We start from the raw sequence: 20,508 nt of genomic DNA on the forward strand, positions 1-20,508 counted from the left end.
TATTACTATTTAATTGGGAAATAGTGGCATTTGAAAAGTAGGCAAAACATTGAAAACAAACCATGGGCAACTCCAGCATTGTTCATCAAATTGTTGTCAATTTTTTAAGCTGTGTTTTTCTGCTTTAAAACAATACAGTAGGCTCTACTGAATGAGATGTGCTTAAAAGGCAAGATAACCTCAATGAGCCAATGGGAAAGCAGGAATTTGCCATAAAGCTCAAAACAGACAATCACAAATAATTACACTCACAGAATTCTCAAAGTACAATAACCTTTTAATTTTGTTCCTGTATTTACTAGAATTCATAACTCTCACTGAGCATCAACAATGGGGGTATATATTAGTGCTGTGTTCAAGAAGCCTGTGATGCTTTAAGTGCAATGTATTAAAACAATACAATCCTGTACAAGTTGAAGAAACAGCCCAATTCACTGCAAACCCATGGTGTAACATCCACTGCTTATGTAATATAACATGTTATACTATAAACAGTTAAGCAACTGCTCCAGAATTGCAAAGGTTGTGGGTTCGAATCCCAACCGAGTAATATTTCATGTGATTTGCAGAACTTGGTAAATTACTGAGTATACAGTGATAACACACAATGGTGGTATTTCTACCTCCATGATTAAAGGGTCAAACCAAAATGAATATTCTTTATCGCTGATGCAAATTGAATATCTATTAAACACTAACAGTAACATTTTGCATTTATGAACGAGCCAGTCATTGCACATCAGATTGATTAAATGTGTTGTTCTAATTGTTCCCTCAAAAGTCATGTTGAAATCAAACTAAGGATAAACACAGACTGGTACCTCACCAATAAGAGAATAAGCCATTTCAGAACTGGCGGCTACGGCTTACACCACCGTGCCTTGAAGTATAGGATGCACTTAGTAACACCCTTAGCAACAGCCATAGCCGTTAGTGTAGCTGCCAGATCAAATACAGCCTCAGTCCCCTAACTAGTGATTCAGTCAGTCTGGTAACACAGACTAGTTCCCAGTAGTCATTGTCTCTAAGAACACTGTTTCTCAATACCTATCAGCACCAGTCTACTCTTCTCACTTCCTGCCTTACTTTGCAAGAACGAAAAGGTAAATTTTACATTTTAAGTTCCATACTTTTTACTTCATACACCCAAATTTGAAGAGTTCAAAACAACAAATTGACAAGAATGGATAGCATTTATAAAAGTTATTTACATATTTAAAAAGGTTTTCACAAAACCCCTTTTTTGTTGAAGGGTCTGTTTAATATGTAATTAAACAAATACAGGAGGTTGGAGCACATGTATAGATCTTATGATGCCACCATTGTTGAAGTCAGATTCCCTCTGGACATAACAATATTGAATACTGTTTACCATGCAGCCAAAATGGAGCCAGACTAATTCCTCTTTCACTCTCACTTTGGTTCTTGGAAAACCTAGTTTTTTAGATCTTTGTTATTCTTTTGAACTTATTTAATAGTTTAGTAGCAAAAGTCTGGCAAGTTCACAGGGAACATCAGAAAACAAAGGGAGAAAAACCACAAGCTCTTTTAAAAATGAACTGTATGACCACGATCTCACTCTTTATAAAATGACCTTAAGCGTTTTAAGTATGAAGGATTTTCTAGTGCTAGATTGTAATGAACAAACGTTGCTGATCAAAGCAAACAGCAACATATAAAACATCTGAATTAGTGCCACGATAAAACCTTATTATTTTTATTTCAAAACATATCAATGCAGTGGTATATATCTGAATAATTAGTAGGCATAATAAGTTAATACAAACTTTCCAAACTCACCATCCAACATGAACTAAAATCCACATTTTCACCTTTTTTACATACAAAAATTCAGTTTGTTACACATGATGATAAGCCAATATATACGTACATATGTATAATATTTATATAATACAAAGATCATTTACACTTTTTACAATCGGACTTGAGGAATGTTCCGAATACAGGACCATATGACTAAGATTCAGGTTTATAGTTTGAAATAGTCTGGGTACAAAGTTGAAGATGTCTGAAGAGGAGTTGAGCTTTGACCTTGGTGGTTCTGGGTTCCCATCCCACCTGTAGGTTGTATCTCACTCATTGACAGCTTCATTGGTTCTCTTTAATCTTACACATTGCACACAGATACAATTGGCTATGTCTGGCTATGGTTATAGACCATTCCATGTATCTTTCCATAGCCACTGCTGAACAAAACCTTTCACACCCTGACACCACAGAGAACATCTATCAGTCCAATACTGCAGAGATTGGTATGGCAATTAAGGGAAATTACACCAGGTAAGTATTTTGAAGGTTGTTGGTTCAACTTAGAGTAGATCCTTCTTTGTGAAGATTCAGAGTGAAGTTCATGGCTTGATGTTATTGCTGGTAGTATAAACAACAGGTTTCAGGTTCAGATCCCCTTTCATTCATCAGTCATTATAGACCCAGTTGTGATTAAAAAAACCACTTTGTAGTGAACTAGATAGAGTGCTAGATAGAGCTTGACGTAATTACTAGTAGAGCCACCGGTACTGTAAACAACAGGTTTCAGGTTCAATTCCCCTTTCAGTCCATTAGTCTTTATAGACCCAGTTGTGATTCCCAAAACAGTTACAACCTAACAGCAAGCAGGATGCTTGAACACTGGTGTTGTAATCCTGGTGTCCTAGGTTCGTCCTCAACTCAAGTCGATCTTGTCTTAAGTCGCAAGAATTGTTCTAATGGCTTTATACCAACTCAAAACAATTCTAAGTTTAGTCAGTCCATGCTGTTCAGGTGGCAAAGTAAATCTTGATTTCAGATGCAATAACCTTAAAAACTTCATCATAAGTTCATTTCAGTATATCACTATAGTTCCGTGTTTTGATCTTTCTTTTGGATACTTTCATGCACAAATTCTGACATAGCATTGTAAAGATGTCTCTCAACATGGGGGTCATCCAAATCATGTTTCTGGTCTGGGTAGTACTGCAAAACAAGACATACAACAAAGCATGGTTAAAAATAAATAATAATAACTAGTTTTAACATCTCTATGCACTTTACCATAGTGCCTTGCTCATTTAGCCAATAACATTCCTTTAATCTTTCCCAGCTCCGTGTGGAGTATACAGCCCTGAGCTACAGTGGCTTTTTTAGACACATTGTCAACCTCGACCCTTGTAGGTACCCATTTATACCCCTGGTTGAAGAGAAGCAATTAAAGTAAAGCATCATGCTCAAAGACACTCACAAGTGTCATGACCAGGATTCAAACCTACACTCTGATTACTTAACCACCAGAACTTAATTTGATGTTCGTAATCACCATGACACCCTACAAGATGTGAGATGTAAATTAAGGAACCACTATAAACAGTCCAATGCACTCAAACAGACAAACCTCAACAACTATTTTGTGCGGCCAGTTACCCCCCCCCCCCAAGAACACCAAAAATCCTTCTCATGAAGTTGTCTGTAATCAAACATTAAAAAAAAAGAATTAGGTTACCAGAACAGTATCCATGGTCATTTCTGTTAAGCAGATAATTGTTAAGCAATGTTTTCTGCTTAAGCAGCTCTATGAAATTGGGTCCTTGAATTTGAATGGAGAGATTTACCTGTGTTCTGAGCATAACTTCCTCTTGCACCAAAGATCTCACCAAGTCAGCCGAGTTCTGAAAGTGGACATTGTCTACAAAGCAAAAACAGTTGGTTATAAATCAATTGTGAAATGTTTCTTCCGCCAGGTAGATTCACAGATTTGTTGATGAAGTGAATTGGTTTTAGCCATGAAATGACTTTAACAAGTTTAGTGACACTGTAGAAAGTAACTCAGTATAACAAAGACTGACACTGTTAAGGGGGATTATTTTTGTTCTTTTTTCTTAGGATCAAACTGCTACTACTTGACCAAATGTCAACTTGTTGATCTACTGGTTTGAGGTGACCACACCCAAACCTCCACCAAGTATTACAAAGAATGAAAAGGAAAAAGAAAGACGCAGCTTGGGTCCAAAGGCCAGACCATTAACTATTTTGTTTGTATTTATACTATTGGTCCTTTGGCTGGTAAGCAGTTTGCAACAGCTAATTCTATTTGTTCAATGAATGAAAAAGCTGAGAACAATTATCAAAAGGGTAAGTTTGACAGTTTGATAATTGGTTGAAAGGAGGAGAGTAATTGATGTAGAAGTCCTCTCAGCCATTTCAAAACAACTGTCAAAAAAATAAGTAAATAACATGAAATTCTAACTCACCGTCGGCTGTGCCATGGATTAGGAAATAATTGCGACCCTTGAAAGCTTTGGCTCTCGATGACACATTGGTAAGCTGCAACAACAAACACAGAAAAACACAAAGTTACAGACGAGGGAATCTTGCAACCTGTTTTAAGGAAATAACAAATCTATAAATCTTCAGTACCAAGTTTTTAAAATCAATCTCAGTAAATACCCTGCCCTTAAAATTATCAAATTGTTGTAATAATAAATAGAAACTATAAAGCGCCTTACATCCAAAACATGAACCCCAAAGTGCTTAACAGGGAATTAAATTCTGGAGTAAACATTTATTTAAAATAACTAACACACAAGCAATTATAAATATTAAAGTATGGAATAAACTTAGGTACACAACCAAAGAAAATAAAAGCAAAATGTTTGTAAATGAACAAGCCAACGAAGACGAGTGTGATATATATATCAGCAAATGCAGAACATCAGACAGTAGCTACATTAGTACTTTCTTAGTTAAAACTTTCATAGTTATGTTAGAATTATTGACACAGCTCCAAGCAAGGACCCTAAAAAACTAACTATGAGTTTTGGATTGAATTGAGTGAATCAACTTAACTGGTGGTTAGAGGTTAGTGATAAAAATTACCTTATAACCCTGCAAGTTATCCACTGCCGCAGGACAACCCATATAACGCTCAGTATAAATAGAATCTGTAACAAGCGAAACAAGTTAATTAATCAGAGTACATCAATCTGCTAAGCAGAAATAGGTATGCCAAGCACAAAAGCCATTTAACGCTTTGTATAAATAGAATCTGTAACAAGCAAAACAAATTCATTAATGAAAGTACATCGATCTGCTAAGCAGAAATAGGTATGCCAAGCCCCAAAACCCATATAACGCTCAGTATAAGTAGAATCTGTAACAAGCAAAACAATTTCATTAACCAAGCTACATCAATCTGCTAAGCAGAAACAGGCATAAAGCCCCCAAAACCTTTGCAATTGACATTCTTGCAAGTGGTATCCAGCTTTAATTTAATAGCAAATACTTTGAAATCAGGTGCACAATGTTCTTATCTACTCACCGTAATATCTGAAGTCTGTAACCGGTGCAACTGCTATTCCATACTTAAAGGTTTCTTCATCATCTCCATAACTGAGTGCCATAGATGCCACAAAACCTCCGTAGGACTATTAACAAAGACAAACCATTAGAGTTTAATGGCATGGAAAACACTGCAATAAAAACTAATCCCTGAAAACTCAAAAGAGAGGGCTGATGCGAGTATAGTTGCAATTAATCTAAGTCTAAGTAACAGCCTTTAAAGTTTGCATTAAGTCTTACGTACACATTCATTTTACAAATCAAACAAAAATTAAGCACATTTTTACTGGTCAAAAGTAATGAGGGATGAAATAAACATTGCATTAGTGGCTGGTTACACAAATTCTGCTACGCACTATTTCTGTGTGCTAAGCAACTATGTGTTCTTTAATGATAATAACCAAGATGATATTAAGCCCAATATGTTTGGAATTGTTACTTACCCATCCCCATATGCCTACTTTGGTGGTATTTACGTACTCAATATTCTTAAGGATGTGTCTGCAAAATAAATGGAAAAAAAGAAACAACTTTCAGCAACAGTCTTAAAAAATAAGACCAAAAACTTCACAGGATCCCATCTACTCTACTCTCCACCGAGGTGTGATAAGCACTACATACTCGGAGCTTGGGCCCACCCTCCCCTGTCCAAAGTCCTTGAAGACTCCAGGTGTGGATTTCACAAAGTGTTAAGACTGGTCTTATCTCGAGTTAGGACAAGTTTACGATCTACCATACTCTTTGTGAAATGGACCCCAGGTATACAGCTTGGATGGGATTCAAACAAATTGTCAAGTTGAAAATGTTTTGATGTGTGTTTTAGATACAAAGTCCTTCTAGTACATTCCAAAGACAGTTCTCAATTCTTGACATCTTCAGCACAAAAAAACATGGTTCCAAATAGACATAAGAAAGTTTGGAACGCACAATGAATAAAAAGCAGAGTTTCTTCTACTATTTCTTGAGACATTATAGAGCGAGTGTCTCCCCCTCTCTTCTAATAAAAACAATGTACGTCTTACCTGACTGCAATAAGTTGGTCCTCCACTTCATATGTCCCAAGCCGTTTAAAAATCTTATACAGGTGCTTCTGTCCTTGAAATCCTGAACCTCGTCCGTCGATGTTTACGATAATCACGTAGTATTTACTGGACAGGTAGGCGTTCCATCCCAACTCAAATTTATCATTGACCATCTGAGAGCCTGGTCCCCCATAGACGTTAACCAGTATGGGATGTTTCCGTTTCTCATCCTTCACCCTCGGTTCCCATAGCTGGATCGGAATGGTGTAGTCTCCAACTTCAAGCTCCATGAACGTCTTGTTTGGAAAGGACTTCTCTTTAAGGGCCTTAGCAAGGACTTCATTGGTCTCTACAACGACGGAGCGGTCAGTACCAGTCTTTTTCATGATAGTGTGAGGGACAGCAAAGCCTAGACAGTTGAGTTTGAACCAGGATCCATCTGGGCTGAAGGCTGCACTGTAGTAGGTGCAGTTGGCCTGACCGTCACATGATAAGCAGGTACGTTTGTTCGGCTCTTCCGTACTCACACTATAAATAAAATTTAAAAATCAAGAATAAACTTCGTCATAAATTTACCTACTTAGCAACAAGTAATTTCTCTTTGTCTTCTTTACAGAATAAAAGTCAAGACATAAGTCAAATTCTCCTCGTATCCCTCATTGTTTTGGTCTTTTTGTGCCAAAAAAGTGATTGAAAAATTGCAGTTGATAAGCCTTAGGAACACTGTAATGAAGAAAAGTCAATTTTAAATTTGGATGATACCCTAACCCCTTTTTATAAATAAATAAAACAAATCCAGAGCATGAAGAAAAAAACCACTGCTAGATTGGACTTTAAATCAGAGTCCACAGAGACAAGAAGGAGTATAAACCATCAAAGTATAAATCTTACACCTTTTTTTTGTACAATGACTAGTTTTCTTTTTTTGCCACACCCTATTTTGATTAAATTTACATTTAATTTCAAAGTGTAATGTTTTCAAATGTAAAATTTTGGCTTAATTTGAAATGGCCTACTCCACCATTTGATGAGTGAGACATTTAGAGAGCTGTGAAAGAATTAAAGTTACCTATAAAGATGTCTGCCTCGTATAGATCGCTCTGTGCTCAAGAAGTACACTAACTTCTCAGACTTATCATACGCTACTATCTCTGTGACCTCCCAACGACCTCGGGTCAAGAAGGTCACTTGTCCTGGTGCTTCCTGGGAAATCAACAAAAGAAATCAAGAAACTTTTTTAATAACTTTGAAGGCAGACTACCAAAGGTAGATTTGTGTGAAAGATGTTATGAAATGATTTGAACTGATTAAGAAGAGGATGTGAAATCACTCGACAGGTTTTTATACTTGAAAGTGTTTCTGCCCAGTAACATCTTCCCTGTTCATCACATCTGTTAGACATGGCAAACATTTCACGAAAAATACAGTGAGAAGTTATTAACCAAACTGACAAAGATTTCACAGGTCACCATATCATGATCCATTTCTTTTGAGGAAGTCAATGCTTAGACTTTTTTCACCCAATTCAAGTCAGTTACTCAGACACAATAATCTATTTTCATCGACAATCTAAGATCCCTTTACAAAAAAGTCCAATCTTTAGGATTTAAATCGGATTCTTACAGATTTGTCACCACTTCTTTGATTCCTTTATTGTTGTTTGTAAGGGATAGGGGAAGATAATGCGAAGATGTAAAAGCATGAACTTACATGGGTTGATACTAAAGCTAAATGCAGGTAGTCACCAGACGAACCCTCTCTCTGTGGTAGAATCCTCACATAGTCAAGCTCTGATGATCCCTTGGAAAAGATTGGTGGCCCTCGCTGTTCAAAACCAACACAACATTCATTATAGTAATATAGCAATCACTATTAAGCAATTACAAGAAGTTTTAAATGATCTAAAAGAGAAACATTAGTTAACAGTAATCAAAAATAACTGTTACGATCAATCAAAGTTACCACAAGAAAACATACGAAGTATAGGATTGGAAATCCCCAAAAAAAAAAACTTAATGCATTTTCAAAAAAGGTTTATTTGAAAGAAGTTTTTGTACTCAATCTATAAAAAAATTCAGCGTTCTTATAAAGGCAAAATAATATTGCTGTGTTCATGAAAATAACTATTTTGGTCAAAATTATAAAAATTATAAAATGCAAAACACCGGCCATTGCAATGGCCAATGCACTGGGAGCAATGTTCAACCACATCATGTCATAATAATCAAAACCAATATCTGTTTTAGTTTTTCCTTCCAGGGGTTGGTTAAATGAGATAGTCCTTTCACTACCTATGGTAAGGAGGATTCTTGAAAGCCAATACTCACATCTACAACCCATCCATCCGGAGTCCTTAAGTCATGATTGATAGTACATTCTCCCGTCTTGACCTGGCATAATGTTAGAATGGAGACATTCTGTGGCCGGTTTAACCACACTACAGCAACCTGGTTGGTGTCTACCCAAACTACATGCTGGTAGTAGTAGTCCCTGTAAAGTCAACAACAAAGACTAATACATGAGAGAGTAACCACAACATCAGGACCCAATTTCATGAAGCTGCTTAAGCAGATAACTTTGTGCTGAGCAAAACTTTGCAGGATACCAGTCAAAGATTGTGCATGTGACATGGAACTTTGGCTGCCATTTTTTTTCTGGTAAGCATTATTTTGTTGAGCTAAGCTACTATAAAATTGGGCCCAGGTCAACCCAGAATTAGGGAAATTCTTCAAACTTTGGGTTTGTGACAGCCATTTTGAGGTGTTTTGAGCATGTGCCATTGTACAGGCTTCTTTAGCTTTGGAGACTCTTTTGCACTCACATACTGAACATTCTCCAAATCTGATTGGACAAAAGTCGAGTTGGGGTTTGGAGTGTAGATCAATCAACACTCGTCTTTTCAAAATAGGTTAATACTGAGACAAATTCTGCATTTACTCTGCTGGTCATGTATGGCTTTTCTAGCAACCAATGGAAAATGAAAAAGTTGCAAGTGATTACCTCTAGAGATTCAATTCATGGACTTTGGGGACCCAAATATACTGGTTTAATTCAATGTACGAATAAAGAATAGACTTGCACAGTAAATTTCAGACTCACATACACTGCTTTAATCCAACATTTGAGTAAACACAAGACTTGTGAAGTCACTTTTAAACTCACTTTTTGCTAATTATCTCTGGTGGTACCAGCGTGATAGGATTGCCAAGATCAGACACGTTGACTACCTGAAGAGAGATGGTTGGATTGGCAAACCCTGCCTTGGGATAGGCCAATTCTTCAACTTTGCTATAGAGTAAATTATCATACTTGGGATACCATGATTTCTCAATACCGCTGTCATTGAAGGTAGCATACACGAGACTAGCGCCGTCTTGTGACCAATAGAGGGCGTTGTCCTTAGCGAGAACTTCCTCTGATTGAGGGAAGAATACAAACTGAAATGATTAGAGAAGTAGCTCCTGCAAGTTGTATTCACCTTAAGGAACAGTTGAAGTGTGAAAGCAAACAGTAGTCAGTCTTGATATAGAGTCACTGAGCAATGCTTTGCCTGTGTACTGAATTTTAAAACATAGGATCATCATCACATGAGAGTTGGGTGTTAAAGGAACACAACAGAGTATCATATTTTTGATCAGATCAAACAGACCTTTAAATCACCCACTGCTGTTACATTTATGTGTTCTCCTTGAAAGCAACTGAGACTAACATTTCAAAATTATCCACTGCTTTCTTTCAAGACTAATAAACCCCTTGCATAACGCTACAGGGACGCTAAAGTCACACGCACGTGTTTAGACGTACAAAGAACAGCTATCGTCCAATGATTTGCCTCCTTCGGCCTCAGTGAGCGCTTTTAAAGAGTGTGACATCCTATGCAAGAGGTCTTTTGTCCCGATATTGAATAACTAGACTACAGTAGATTATAAGATGACACATACCCTCATACACCCAGTCAGGAACACCATGAAAGATAACACCCTCTTGACCGGTAGTAGTCACCTGCTGAGCTGTGTTCCCAGCAGGTACTTTATACTCCTGGGGGACCGAGTCCATATAGTACAGGTTGTTCTTATACACAAACACCTAATTGGAGAGAGCAATAACCTTTGGTATATTATATTAAGTTTCTTGAGGAGCTGAAAGGGTCTTGCGGGAACGATGATTGGGGGGAAGGGTGAAGGAATAGAGAGAAAGGAATAATTTGGCAAAGTTAACTTGTTGCTCAGTAATCCTTTTATAGATCACAATCTTCCAGTTCTCTTTAAAGTGGCGCTTAGCGATTTGAAGAAAATTTCAGACAAATGTTTTTATAATACCGTGAGGAGATGCAAGGCTGGCAGATTATTGGAAAACATTTCTCTTAGGCTAGCCTTTGGAGATCAGTGAATAGAGTGTAAAAAAAAACACCTTAATCAGCAAGCACTCTATTAACTTTGAGACTCTTGACTCGACTCTTGTCTTCATATAGGATGAAGAGGTGGGAGGAGGGAAACAACTTGAATCCAAACCTTACCAAAGCTGACCCTGTTTGTGCCCAGCCAGCGTACCGTAAGTCAACGACCTCCTTTAACCCTGGAGCAGTCAGATCAACCAACAATCTGCAAATCAAATATAGAACCAATCAGAAACACATCCTTTACTTACAGAAATATTCAGATATTGTTTTGTTTATTGAAGGTTGGCACCCTTCAGAGACCACTCATTTGTCACCAAACACCCACACATGGTTAATGTAGCCGGAATTTAACCTCAAATGTTTTTCTTCAGAAAAACAAAATGTCATGATTATACTCACTCTGTTTCAATGTCATATATCTTGTACTTTGCATAGGAGCTATAACGATACAGACTCTTCACATAACAAGCTAATAGGATGTGTGTCATGTCAGCATTGACCCAGAAGTTAGAAGCTTGTTCATCATCCTGATAAAATAAAACACACAAGAGCTACTCAGTATCTCTTTCAAATTACAGGAGTTTAGGTTGTGGCTGTAGGTTGTGGCTGTGGATATGGCTTGATCATCATGTGAACAAGCATTGAAGCATAGGATGAGCTCATAGCAACAGCCATACCAACAGCCATAGCCGTAAACACAGCCCAAAATCCAGACCATCCATATCTATTTGGAACCAACTTCATATTATTAACCAAGCATTCAAAGTTCCGATGTCGTCTTCCAGTTCGGTTCAGGCAGTGGCGGCTAGGATGACTTCCAAATGCCATGAATGCTCTAATTCTTCTCCCCATCTTGGTCTTGTGTCCAGACTCTCTAGATCCACTTACCAGTGTTCTGTTTGTGATGAGGATATCAGACTCTTCTGTCTCCAGATCCCTCCATAAGATGTTCTTGAACTGATCTTTGAAGACATATTTACTCCCTGTCGAGAAAGAATCAAACAAGAAACAGGATTTCATCACTAGTGTGCAACCTTATTACTGGATCAATCTAGACAAAGTGATCTTGGAAAAAGGTGGTCATTTTGTTTTCGTGCTATTAAGAATTTTGACAGAGTGGGTACAATTGGGTAAAGGCTGGGTAACACTCTGAACAATAGTAGGTACAATTACTTTAAAAGTTGGTTGCAAGGGTGGGATAACTTAGGGTAACCTGGGCTGATTTAGCCTTAGCCCAGACCCAATAGTGGGTACCTGTTTATTACTCACCGGAGATCCACTGCATTTCATGATAACTCGGCTTGAATGTTTCATTGAAAATGTCATCAAACAGAAATTCCTTGGGCAGATAATTATCTTCATCTGTGGCAAACAGACAAACAATAAAAAGACATATGAACAAGACATAGTGAATTAAACTCTTGAACATTGAGTGCGATATGAAGGATAAAGCTACAACAGAATGCAAAATAAAACGGAGGCTTTGATGAAAGTTTTGAAGCCACAACCGTTCTTCTCTTTCATGAAATAAGTAACGGATAGAAAGAGATGACAACAAGGGATGAACCCATCAAGTTCAAACATTCTTCAGTCAATAATAAAGTTGTATTCTTAATATGAAATACCTTTGTATCCTATTGTATACCCTTGTTTGCTATCGTATTGATTTTTTTCTTATCCATAAGTAGTTTCTTAGAATTTGAATACGTCTTGAGTAACAATATTTACCTCTGCAACAAACTTACTCCTTTTTATTATTTGATTTTACATGTGCTTATCATCTTACGATCAGCAGACAATGAATCATTGTTATCAATGCTTTGTTCCCAATCTTGGGAATAAAAAATTTCCAAACTCATTCCAGATTAAAGAAAGGTCTCAATGTGATCATGTGTGCAGCTTAGCTTTGAACTTGTGACTAGTACATCTCCCATTTACCAAAAGCAAATCAATCAACAACAATCAATTATTTTCAATATTTATATATCCATGCTTTCTTAGTCTCATAATGAGGCTACACAATGATTTTCTTTTCAATTATTACAGTCATAACATCAGGATAGAAATACAAAATATTTATTTTATTTTTATTTTTTAATGCTGATATTGGTTTCATGCAAATGACATGCACTGTTACATTTAAGATGATATGTAAGGTTAACTGCTCTGCATTCTCTAAAGACATGACGATATTTGAACAGGGCACCCTCACCTAGAGGTCAAAGGAAGGTTGCTCATTGGCCTATGCTCTGCATTGCGCATACATGGATGCAAATTAAATATGATTTATACAACAATTCTCTAAGATTGGATTTGACTCAATTCTTACAAACAGAAAGTCTTCATTACTCTCTATGTTAAAAAAAAACATGCATACAACTAAGTGATGAAACATGCACTGTATGGATTATTTTCTAGTATGAATTATTTTCTAGTATGGATTATTTCATGGAGGTTACAATAGCAACCAAATTCCAATAACCATGGAAACGTAAGTATGGGTAATTCAGTATACACAAGGAAATGTGGGACCTGAAAAGAAAAACAACATGCAGGGAGTCAACATCAATTTGACACTTGACTAAAAAATATAATTATTTCCCAAATACAATTGACAAGTTCAATGAGAAGTATGAGTTGATGTGATACTAAGGGTTGGTGCTATCCCAACCAGTGATGCTGTATCTGTTGACCTGTTGTAACTTGAAAAATGTATTTGTGATAATTATTACAATTCTAAATGTGGTAGCTGTGCTGTGCTCTGCTATGTGCTAAGTGGTGGAAATAGTTTAACCAAAATAATGTATCTCTTGGTCGGTAGTGAACATGATTTACATTGGTGGATATTGTGTTATCAGATGTAATATTTGTATGTATACATTTTCTTTATCAAGTTAAACATAAAAACAAATTTACATTTAAAATTGTCTGGGTCAAGACAACTGTGTACACAAAATAAATATTAAATTATAGGTGTGTCGGACCCAAACATTCAAAAAGAAACATTAAGCAAAAATTACATATTTTTGTGACCTATTTGTCTTCGAACAAGTCTCATGATAAAACAAAACATAAAATATTTTAAATATGTATGATATTCCATCCTTAGCTGGTTGCAATATGATATTATTGAGCATATGTACAGCACCTGCCTGCTCGTTCATGTACATGCATTATGCATACATATAATACACACTAGCAGTATACGTGCACAGACTGTACAGTCTGGTTCAACATGTTAGTGTAATATTTTGTAATATAGATTATGCTTTAATAGAGAGGAGTCTGTGTGTCCATTTTGTAAAAAATAAAATGTACAGACATTTTTGGTAAAATAAAATGCACAGAAATTAAGCCCAACAATGTACAGAACAATTATTCAAAATAATAATGTCAAACATATTTTTAAAACCCTGTCAAAGAAAATAAGTTACTTAGTCTTGTTCTTTTACTGAAAGAATAGTTAGACCCAAGCAACAGCCGCAGCCATAGCTCCAACACAACCTAAACCGATTTCAATTCTAAAAACACAAAGTCAGTCCTAAGCAAGACAAACTTTGTTTTTTTACTAAACTTCATAATTTATTCAGATAAAACAGCACATTATTACAGCAACAAAAAACGTGTTCCAATTTACACTACACAGTACCTCTAGTACCCAAAAGTCAGTCACAACAAAATAATAACTTGGGAGTATTTTTAAACTGATTACATCACATAACAACAAAGGTTATAGACAGGAGATTTATTCAGATCATGAAATCTAGGGATACTTAGTAGAAACATTTACTCCAGTACGTAGTAACAATGAAATAACCATGCAACACATGTGCAATGATATGTTAGTCAATATATGTGAGTTCCCAGGAACAGAGACATTTAGGTGTTTTGGGTAGGTAAGGAATGACAACTCAAAAGTGAAACAGAAAAATATGAGAAAAACACAACGTCCACAAAGTGGAAAAGATACATTGAGTGATGTTGGACTAAAGAAGTGACACTCAAATGTGGTGATGACTGACTGAAAACAAAGATGTGAATGTTTAAAAGATGAAAGCTTTTAAGTTTAACTGCACATACAAACTTATCAAATTGAAAAACAACATTCAATCAACACTATTTTGAAGTATTTTAGAACCTGCCAACTCCAGGGTTTTTCTCTCTTTTTAGCACGTTTTTGTAGGAAAAAAATTCAGAATCTTTTTAAGTAAAAAAAACTCCACCAGAAAGTTTTATGAAAGTAATTGGTTTTTGCGATAAAAGCAAGGTTTTTGAATTTGATTTTTGATTTCCTATTCTACAACACAGAAACAACAACATCCATTGGTACAGGAATCTTTGATGAAAAAAATGGGGGAAGTTCGGAGTTCCAATCATAAAAGAAAAACTGTCATCATTCCAGGGAGATGTTTTGAGCTTTGTACTTACGCAGAAAAGTGAATCAGAACGCCCCCGTTGAGTTGCAGGTAGAGGAATACATAAAGTGGGAACATCAGATAAAGTACCATTTAGATAGCAGAAAAAATATATAGCCAATAGGGGAAGAGTACAAGATTCATTTCAAAAACTACACAAATAACAAGATTAGGATATCTAACATGACACCTGATTGGATGAAACATATCACAAGTGGTTGTAGAACTGGCTCTGTCATTGGAAAGTTTTCTCAAGAAGAGAAAATGGTTCTTTCTTTCTTTTATCTGTTTATCAACGGTTAAAATCTTGCTTTGTCAAATAAATTCACAAACTTTAACACAGTTTTGAATAAACACCTCTCTCTGCAAGTGCTGTTTAAATTAGATAAGCAGCACATTGCCTTGGTAACTCTCGTTTGGTTATGCTATAAAATAAAAGCAATATCATAACATGATTAACAAGTTATTAAATTGAGTCATTCTGGAAGAGGAATCTCAGGTAACATTAATCCAGTGGTCATACCAATTCGCTTTCACGGCACTCATATTCCAATCAAAACATTCCACACACAGTAACACAACAATTATATATATACAAAAATAAATGAACAAATTCAAGTCTCTGAGTGGAACCGCAGTTATGAAATATTATTAGTATTATTATCAATACAATCCAAGGTCAGAAATGTGTGAACATAACTGTTAGAAAAAATAATAATAAAAAAATGGGATAAAACTAAATGACTGATTATTTTGCGTTGGATATGGCAATGATAATCAAATGGTTGGTTAGTTGATGAATTCAAACTGCAGTCAAGAGCAGTTGACAAAATTATATTATTATTTCTGATTAAAAAGAAAGTCTTGCAAAAAGATGAGTTTTGAAACCTTAAATTCAGCCACTCATGGAGTACTTGGTTAAAAATTTTGGAAATGTGTCCACAGTTTAAGCTTTGTGTCTTTCTTTCTGGGTGTTGGGGGATTCAGGGGGGGGGGCAGTAGAAGTCAATTGTCACCATTTGCTTTCTCTCAAGGAATATACAATAAAGTGTACAGCAGATTCATATTAGCTTGTTATGCTTTCATTCATCAACCATTAATTTTGAACTGCTCAACACTATTCTATCCCTGTATTGAAGCAAACATTTGGCAGCAGAAAAATCCTTGTATTTCACATAGTTTTATTTGCTGATTTGCCACACATACTTTACTTCAGTAAACATTCTTAGCTTACAAAGCTAGCACAGAAAAATTGCGCTTAGCGACAAATAGTGACTAAAGCAAATATTTTCATAATCAGAGATAAAAAGATTTGACCTGAAAGATACAATTATTAAATGAATAATATTCTCCGATTAAAAAGGGTTTAGACTTTTATCCCAGAGTTGCCATTTTGTTTTTTCCAGACTGAGGCTGGATTGGAAATCGACTTTGTGAGGATGTTTCAATCAGTAGACCTTTATATTCAGGTAATAAACTTACTACCTATCAATGTATGTTTACCAAAGTCAGGGCAAAGGAAAAATAGCCTGGTTCCCAGTTGTAATGTTCATATCTTTACCGTTATTAAAAACAGGAAAAAAGAACAAGATGTCCACAGCCAGGTTAAATCCTGGCAACTAAGATATCCCATAATACTGTCATTAGTAAATTGCTCATAAAAAAATTCAATTCACTTACTGGGGTTTATTGTTCTGTTCATTTGAAACTGACCATACAAGTTCTAATGGTAATTCTACTTCACTTTGGCAGTAATCTTTTCTGATTAACATACATCAGTTTGTTAATTAGTCTTAATTAGTGACTGTTTCTTGACAAGTCTACCAACATACCTGGCATTACAATGAAAGCAGCGATGACAATTAATGAAACGATGAGCATAATGACGAGTAGTGAGATAATGATCCCTCGCCAGTTCTTATTGTCAGAGCCGCCTCCAACAAGCTCCTGCGGAAAATCAAACAAAACAAGAATATAGCTTCGAAATGTGAAGTCCAGTCAAATAGAAAATAACATGATGACATGCGTGTTGACATCCAATGATTTCTGTTTGAATTTCGCTCTAGAAAAGTATAACATTAAATACTTTACCCCCATTTCAATGTGAGGCAAAAAGTTTGTTAACAAAAATGAAAATGTTGGAAAATGAGTAAATCACAAAACTGAATTTGAGTCAGAGTCTAAAAACATTGGTGAGGATGGAACCATGAATTAGCAAGAAGGAAATTCACATTAAAGCACTTCAAATCAAGCATGTTTAATAATTTGCTCTCATTTTAAAAACTACGATTGCAACTGAGAGAACATGACTCAAGACAAAGATGGCTACAGGGAGATAAAGGTCTAAAGGCTGTTTCCAAATTAGCAGCTGTGACTTTGGCTTATGGTCAACATGTTTTCATGCATTTAAGTACAGGGTGCTTATAGCAACAGCCTTAGTAACATCCATAGCCACTATTTCAAACATGGCTGAATACGGACTCTTAATAACCCAGCTTACAATGACAAATTCAAAAGGAAAAACCAATGAGAACAATGTTATAGGGCTATCATGATTTGTGATCACTATAAAATAGATTAGAATGAAACATGCAAGCAAAGGATGGAATCAAACAGTTAACCAATGCATACAGATGTAACATGTTAGGATTAAATGGCAAACTCCCGCCAGAAACTTACTGACAAAGTACACTCACACATTAAGGAACACCAAATTACATATTGATTTCGGGCAGTGGTAGAAAAACAGGGCTATCATTCAGCACAATGTCCTCAATAGTAATTAAGTTTTTCATTATGTATTATTCAATTACTTTTAAAATTGTTTGTTTTATACCGTCTATTAATATCATCATTACAACAGCAGACAATGAATATAAACTACCAACCAACCACACAGAACATAACCTTAACAAGTCTAGTCAGTAAAGTTAATTTATTTTTCTCTATCCATCTTTTAAAAAACAAAAAAAACAAGCAGAACATTAAAAAACGAACCCATTACTCCTAAGTCACTATTTGTATGGAATCAATTAACTGTTGGTAGGCCTATGTACCTATGTAATTAAAGGTAAGTTAGGCCCTCCCTCTGAAGCCACTCCCCTTCCCAACCAGAGCATTCCCTTAGCTGTTCTATTCTCCATCAGCCTGTACAGAATTTTAATTACCATATTGTCAGTATAAACATGAGGGTAAAGCTATTAATGTTGCGTCAACAGACCTATTTACTTAAGATATGGGTTAAAAGAGAAAGTCAACAACAAGATTCACTAGGGAGATGAAACAAAGAAACTAAGAGCCAGCTATTTGTGGCTTGTACTTTGGGAAGAGGTTCTTAGATGCAAGTTATCTTGATGTTTGATAGAAAACTCATTTAAGGCTGGTTGGTTTCCTTACTTTATTGGACCCACATATTGTGCAGTCACACAAAGTAACCTACAATGGTCCACAGAGTGTTTGGAGAAAATCACGATTGAAATTGTACTATTTTTCAAATTGCTGTTTCGGAGTCTGCTTTGATTTAATTCATTTTACAAACCAAAATCTAAAAATAAAAAAATTAAAAAACTTTCATACAGAACTTTCAATATGTTGTTATCATTGGCAACTTTATTCTAGAAGGATAAATTAACCAAGGAAAATTAAGATGTTTTGTAAGAGGTAATTTCGTCAAAACATCAATAAGTCAAACAGCCAAGTCATTTTGCACAAACACATTTGTACATTTAACACTTTTAGCAGGCATACCTCTGATAGATTTTGCCCACCAAACTCCCTTTGCACTACACCATAGGATGCCTGAGTGATATTCATCTAATGTATAGCTATGCCAATAATTTGACATTTGAAGAAGCTCTCAGTCGGAGTCTATTACAGTAATAACAAGGTCTATAATCAGCTGACCCTAATCAATAATAACAAAGCCATTACTTAGTGAAGTGACCGCTGCACCATTAGTATCCATGCATGAATTATTACTCAACTGTGAACTCAGAGTTGCACACTTTTGCTAATCAATTTTCCACGCCTGTATGCTTCGTTTTCCATAAGGGCCAGTTCTGGTAAGGGCAAAGCATTTTCTCCTTGGTAAAGGGTACCATCTAAGGAAACTGTAAATTTCTACTGGAGCATTTCAAGGGCACCAAGGCAATGACCAGGGGGGCATGGATGCAATTGCGCTGGTGTGAAGTATCAGGCCTGTTTTCTAGGGTCAATGACCAATAAATTTATGACTCAACCTTCCTTAACTCTCATTCGAAAAGAAATGCATTGAACCTTCTTCAAATTTTTGAAAAAAACTCTTTAACTTTGTTTTCAAAGTATATATAAATATCCGGCTCTAGACCAACATGAATACTCAATGCTGTATTAATTCCTGATAGGAAAGCAACTCCAACGATATGGGAGACAAATGAAAATGAAATTGGAGAATCCAAAATTTCTGTCAAAATGTTTACCATTATTACAGGGTTGCCTTTAAACAATGCAGTGAGCAACAGTGGGGTGGGGCAGGGCTTTATGAGGCTGAAGCCTTTTTTCACAAAGCTGCTTACCTCAGGATTCTGGGCTTACAGGGCTCTAATAAAACGCAGCACTATTAGAATAGCCTTAGATGATGAAAGTATTTCACACTGATACATGTACGTACAGTGTAGTGTTAGCACCAGAGGGCTGTCTGGTGTGTTTTAAATTTGAACGAAATGTTTGAAATTTGGACACTCAGTTTATCTGCCTTTTTAAATGTAAATAAATTGTAAGTGAACAATTTGGACACCAGTTTAGGAATTTCCAGCAAATTTTGACAACCTTTTACCAAATCCTGGCTTAAATAAATATTGCACTGAAACATCTCTCATGATGTTATAACGTCAATAACCAGTAGCAGCTTACGTAGTTACTACAAGGTATTCCTTGTTGTTTAGACAACCGTTGACGTCATTACTGACCATACTAGCTAATTAAACTCCTTCTTGTAACCGGTCCCTCCTCTAAGAATAAATGTCTCATTTAAGAAATCAATATCAATGGTAATTAAATCAATAAGACGTCATTAAGGACTGTACTGAATACCTAGCAACATATCAACAAAATGCCAATCCTAGAAATGTGTAAAGAGGTCTGGCCATTGTCAAATTAAGAGCAAAGACAAATTATTATCACTCTGGAAATGGAAAGTTCTACATTACATGTACCAACAATTTCTTCTAAAGAAATATTATATTTCAATTCAATTTCTTGAGCACATAGGTTTAATTTCTTGCACAATTGAGTGTTTCTATACAATACAATACATTATATTATCCAAAGTCATATGTTTACCTATCCCTGCTATAAAATATTC

The 20,508-nt window shown here is 35.8% G+C and overlaps 2 protein-coding genes across 14 annotated transcripts in view; one reads left to right on the plus strand and one right to left on the minus strand.

The window, feature by feature from the left end:
* Positions 1-253: 253 nt before the first annotated feature.
* The window catches only part of LOC139940053 (A-type potassium channel modulatory protein DPP6-like), a 114,667-nt gene continuing 94,412 nt past the window's right edge, over positions 254-20,508 (minus strand). For 8 of the 13 annotated variants that reach the window (XM_071936266.1, XM_071936275.1, XM_071936273.1 and 5 more), the window contains 17 exons: positions 17,000-17,114; positions 12,022-12,114; positions 11,641-11,735; positions 11,152-11,279; positions 10,870-10,954; positions 10,295-10,439; positions 9,516-9,768; positions 8,681-8,843; positions 8,064-8,177; positions 7,423-7,556; positions 6,354-6,881; positions 5,775-5,832; positions 5,312-5,417; positions 4,870-4,934; positions 4,245-4,317; positions 3,606-3,679; positions 254-2,973 (listed from right to left, as the gene is read on the minus strand). In XM_071936266.1, coding sequence (XP_071792367.1) covers positions 2,854-2,973; positions 3,606-3,679; positions 4,245-4,317; positions 4,870-4,934; positions 5,312-5,417; positions 5,775-5,832; positions 6,354-6,881; positions 7,423-7,556; positions 8,064-8,177; positions 8,681-8,843; positions 9,516-9,768; positions 10,295-10,439; positions 10,870-10,954; positions 11,152-11,279; positions 11,641-11,735; positions 12,022-12,114; positions 17,000-17,114 — 2,349 coding nt within the window. In that variant the 3' untranslated portion in view covers positions 254-2,853. The remainder of the gene's footprint in view (positions 2,974-3,605; positions 3,680-4,244; positions 4,318-4,869; positions 4,935-5,311; positions 5,418-5,774; positions 5,833-6,353; positions 6,882-7,422; positions 7,557-8,063; positions 8,178-8,680; positions 8,844-9,515; positions 9,769-10,294; positions 10,440-10,869; positions 10,955-11,151; positions 11,280-11,640; positions 11,736-12,021; positions 12,115-16,999; positions 17,115-20,508) is intronic. The other 5 variants (XM_071936267.1, XM_071936269.1, XM_071936278.1 and 2 more) reach the window with 1 other exon arrangement.
* The window catches only part of LOC139940055 (1-phosphatidylinositol 4,5-bisphosphate phosphodiesterase delta-4-like), a 194,005-nt gene continuing 176,924 nt past the window's right edge, over positions 3,428-20,508 (plus strand). Inside the window, exon 1 of the mRNA XM_071936282.1 lies at positions 3,428-3,437. The gene's annotated coding sequence lies outside the window, so the exon portion shown is untranslated. The remainder of the gene's footprint in view (positions 3,438-20,508) is intronic.

Source organism: Asterias amurensis, chromosome 7 (assembly GCF_032118995.1).
Source record: "Asterias amurensis chromosome 7, ASM3211899v1".
Taxonomy (NCBI): Eukaryota; Metazoa; Echinodermata; class Asteroidea; order Forcipulatida; family Asteriidae; genus Asterias; species Asterias amurensis.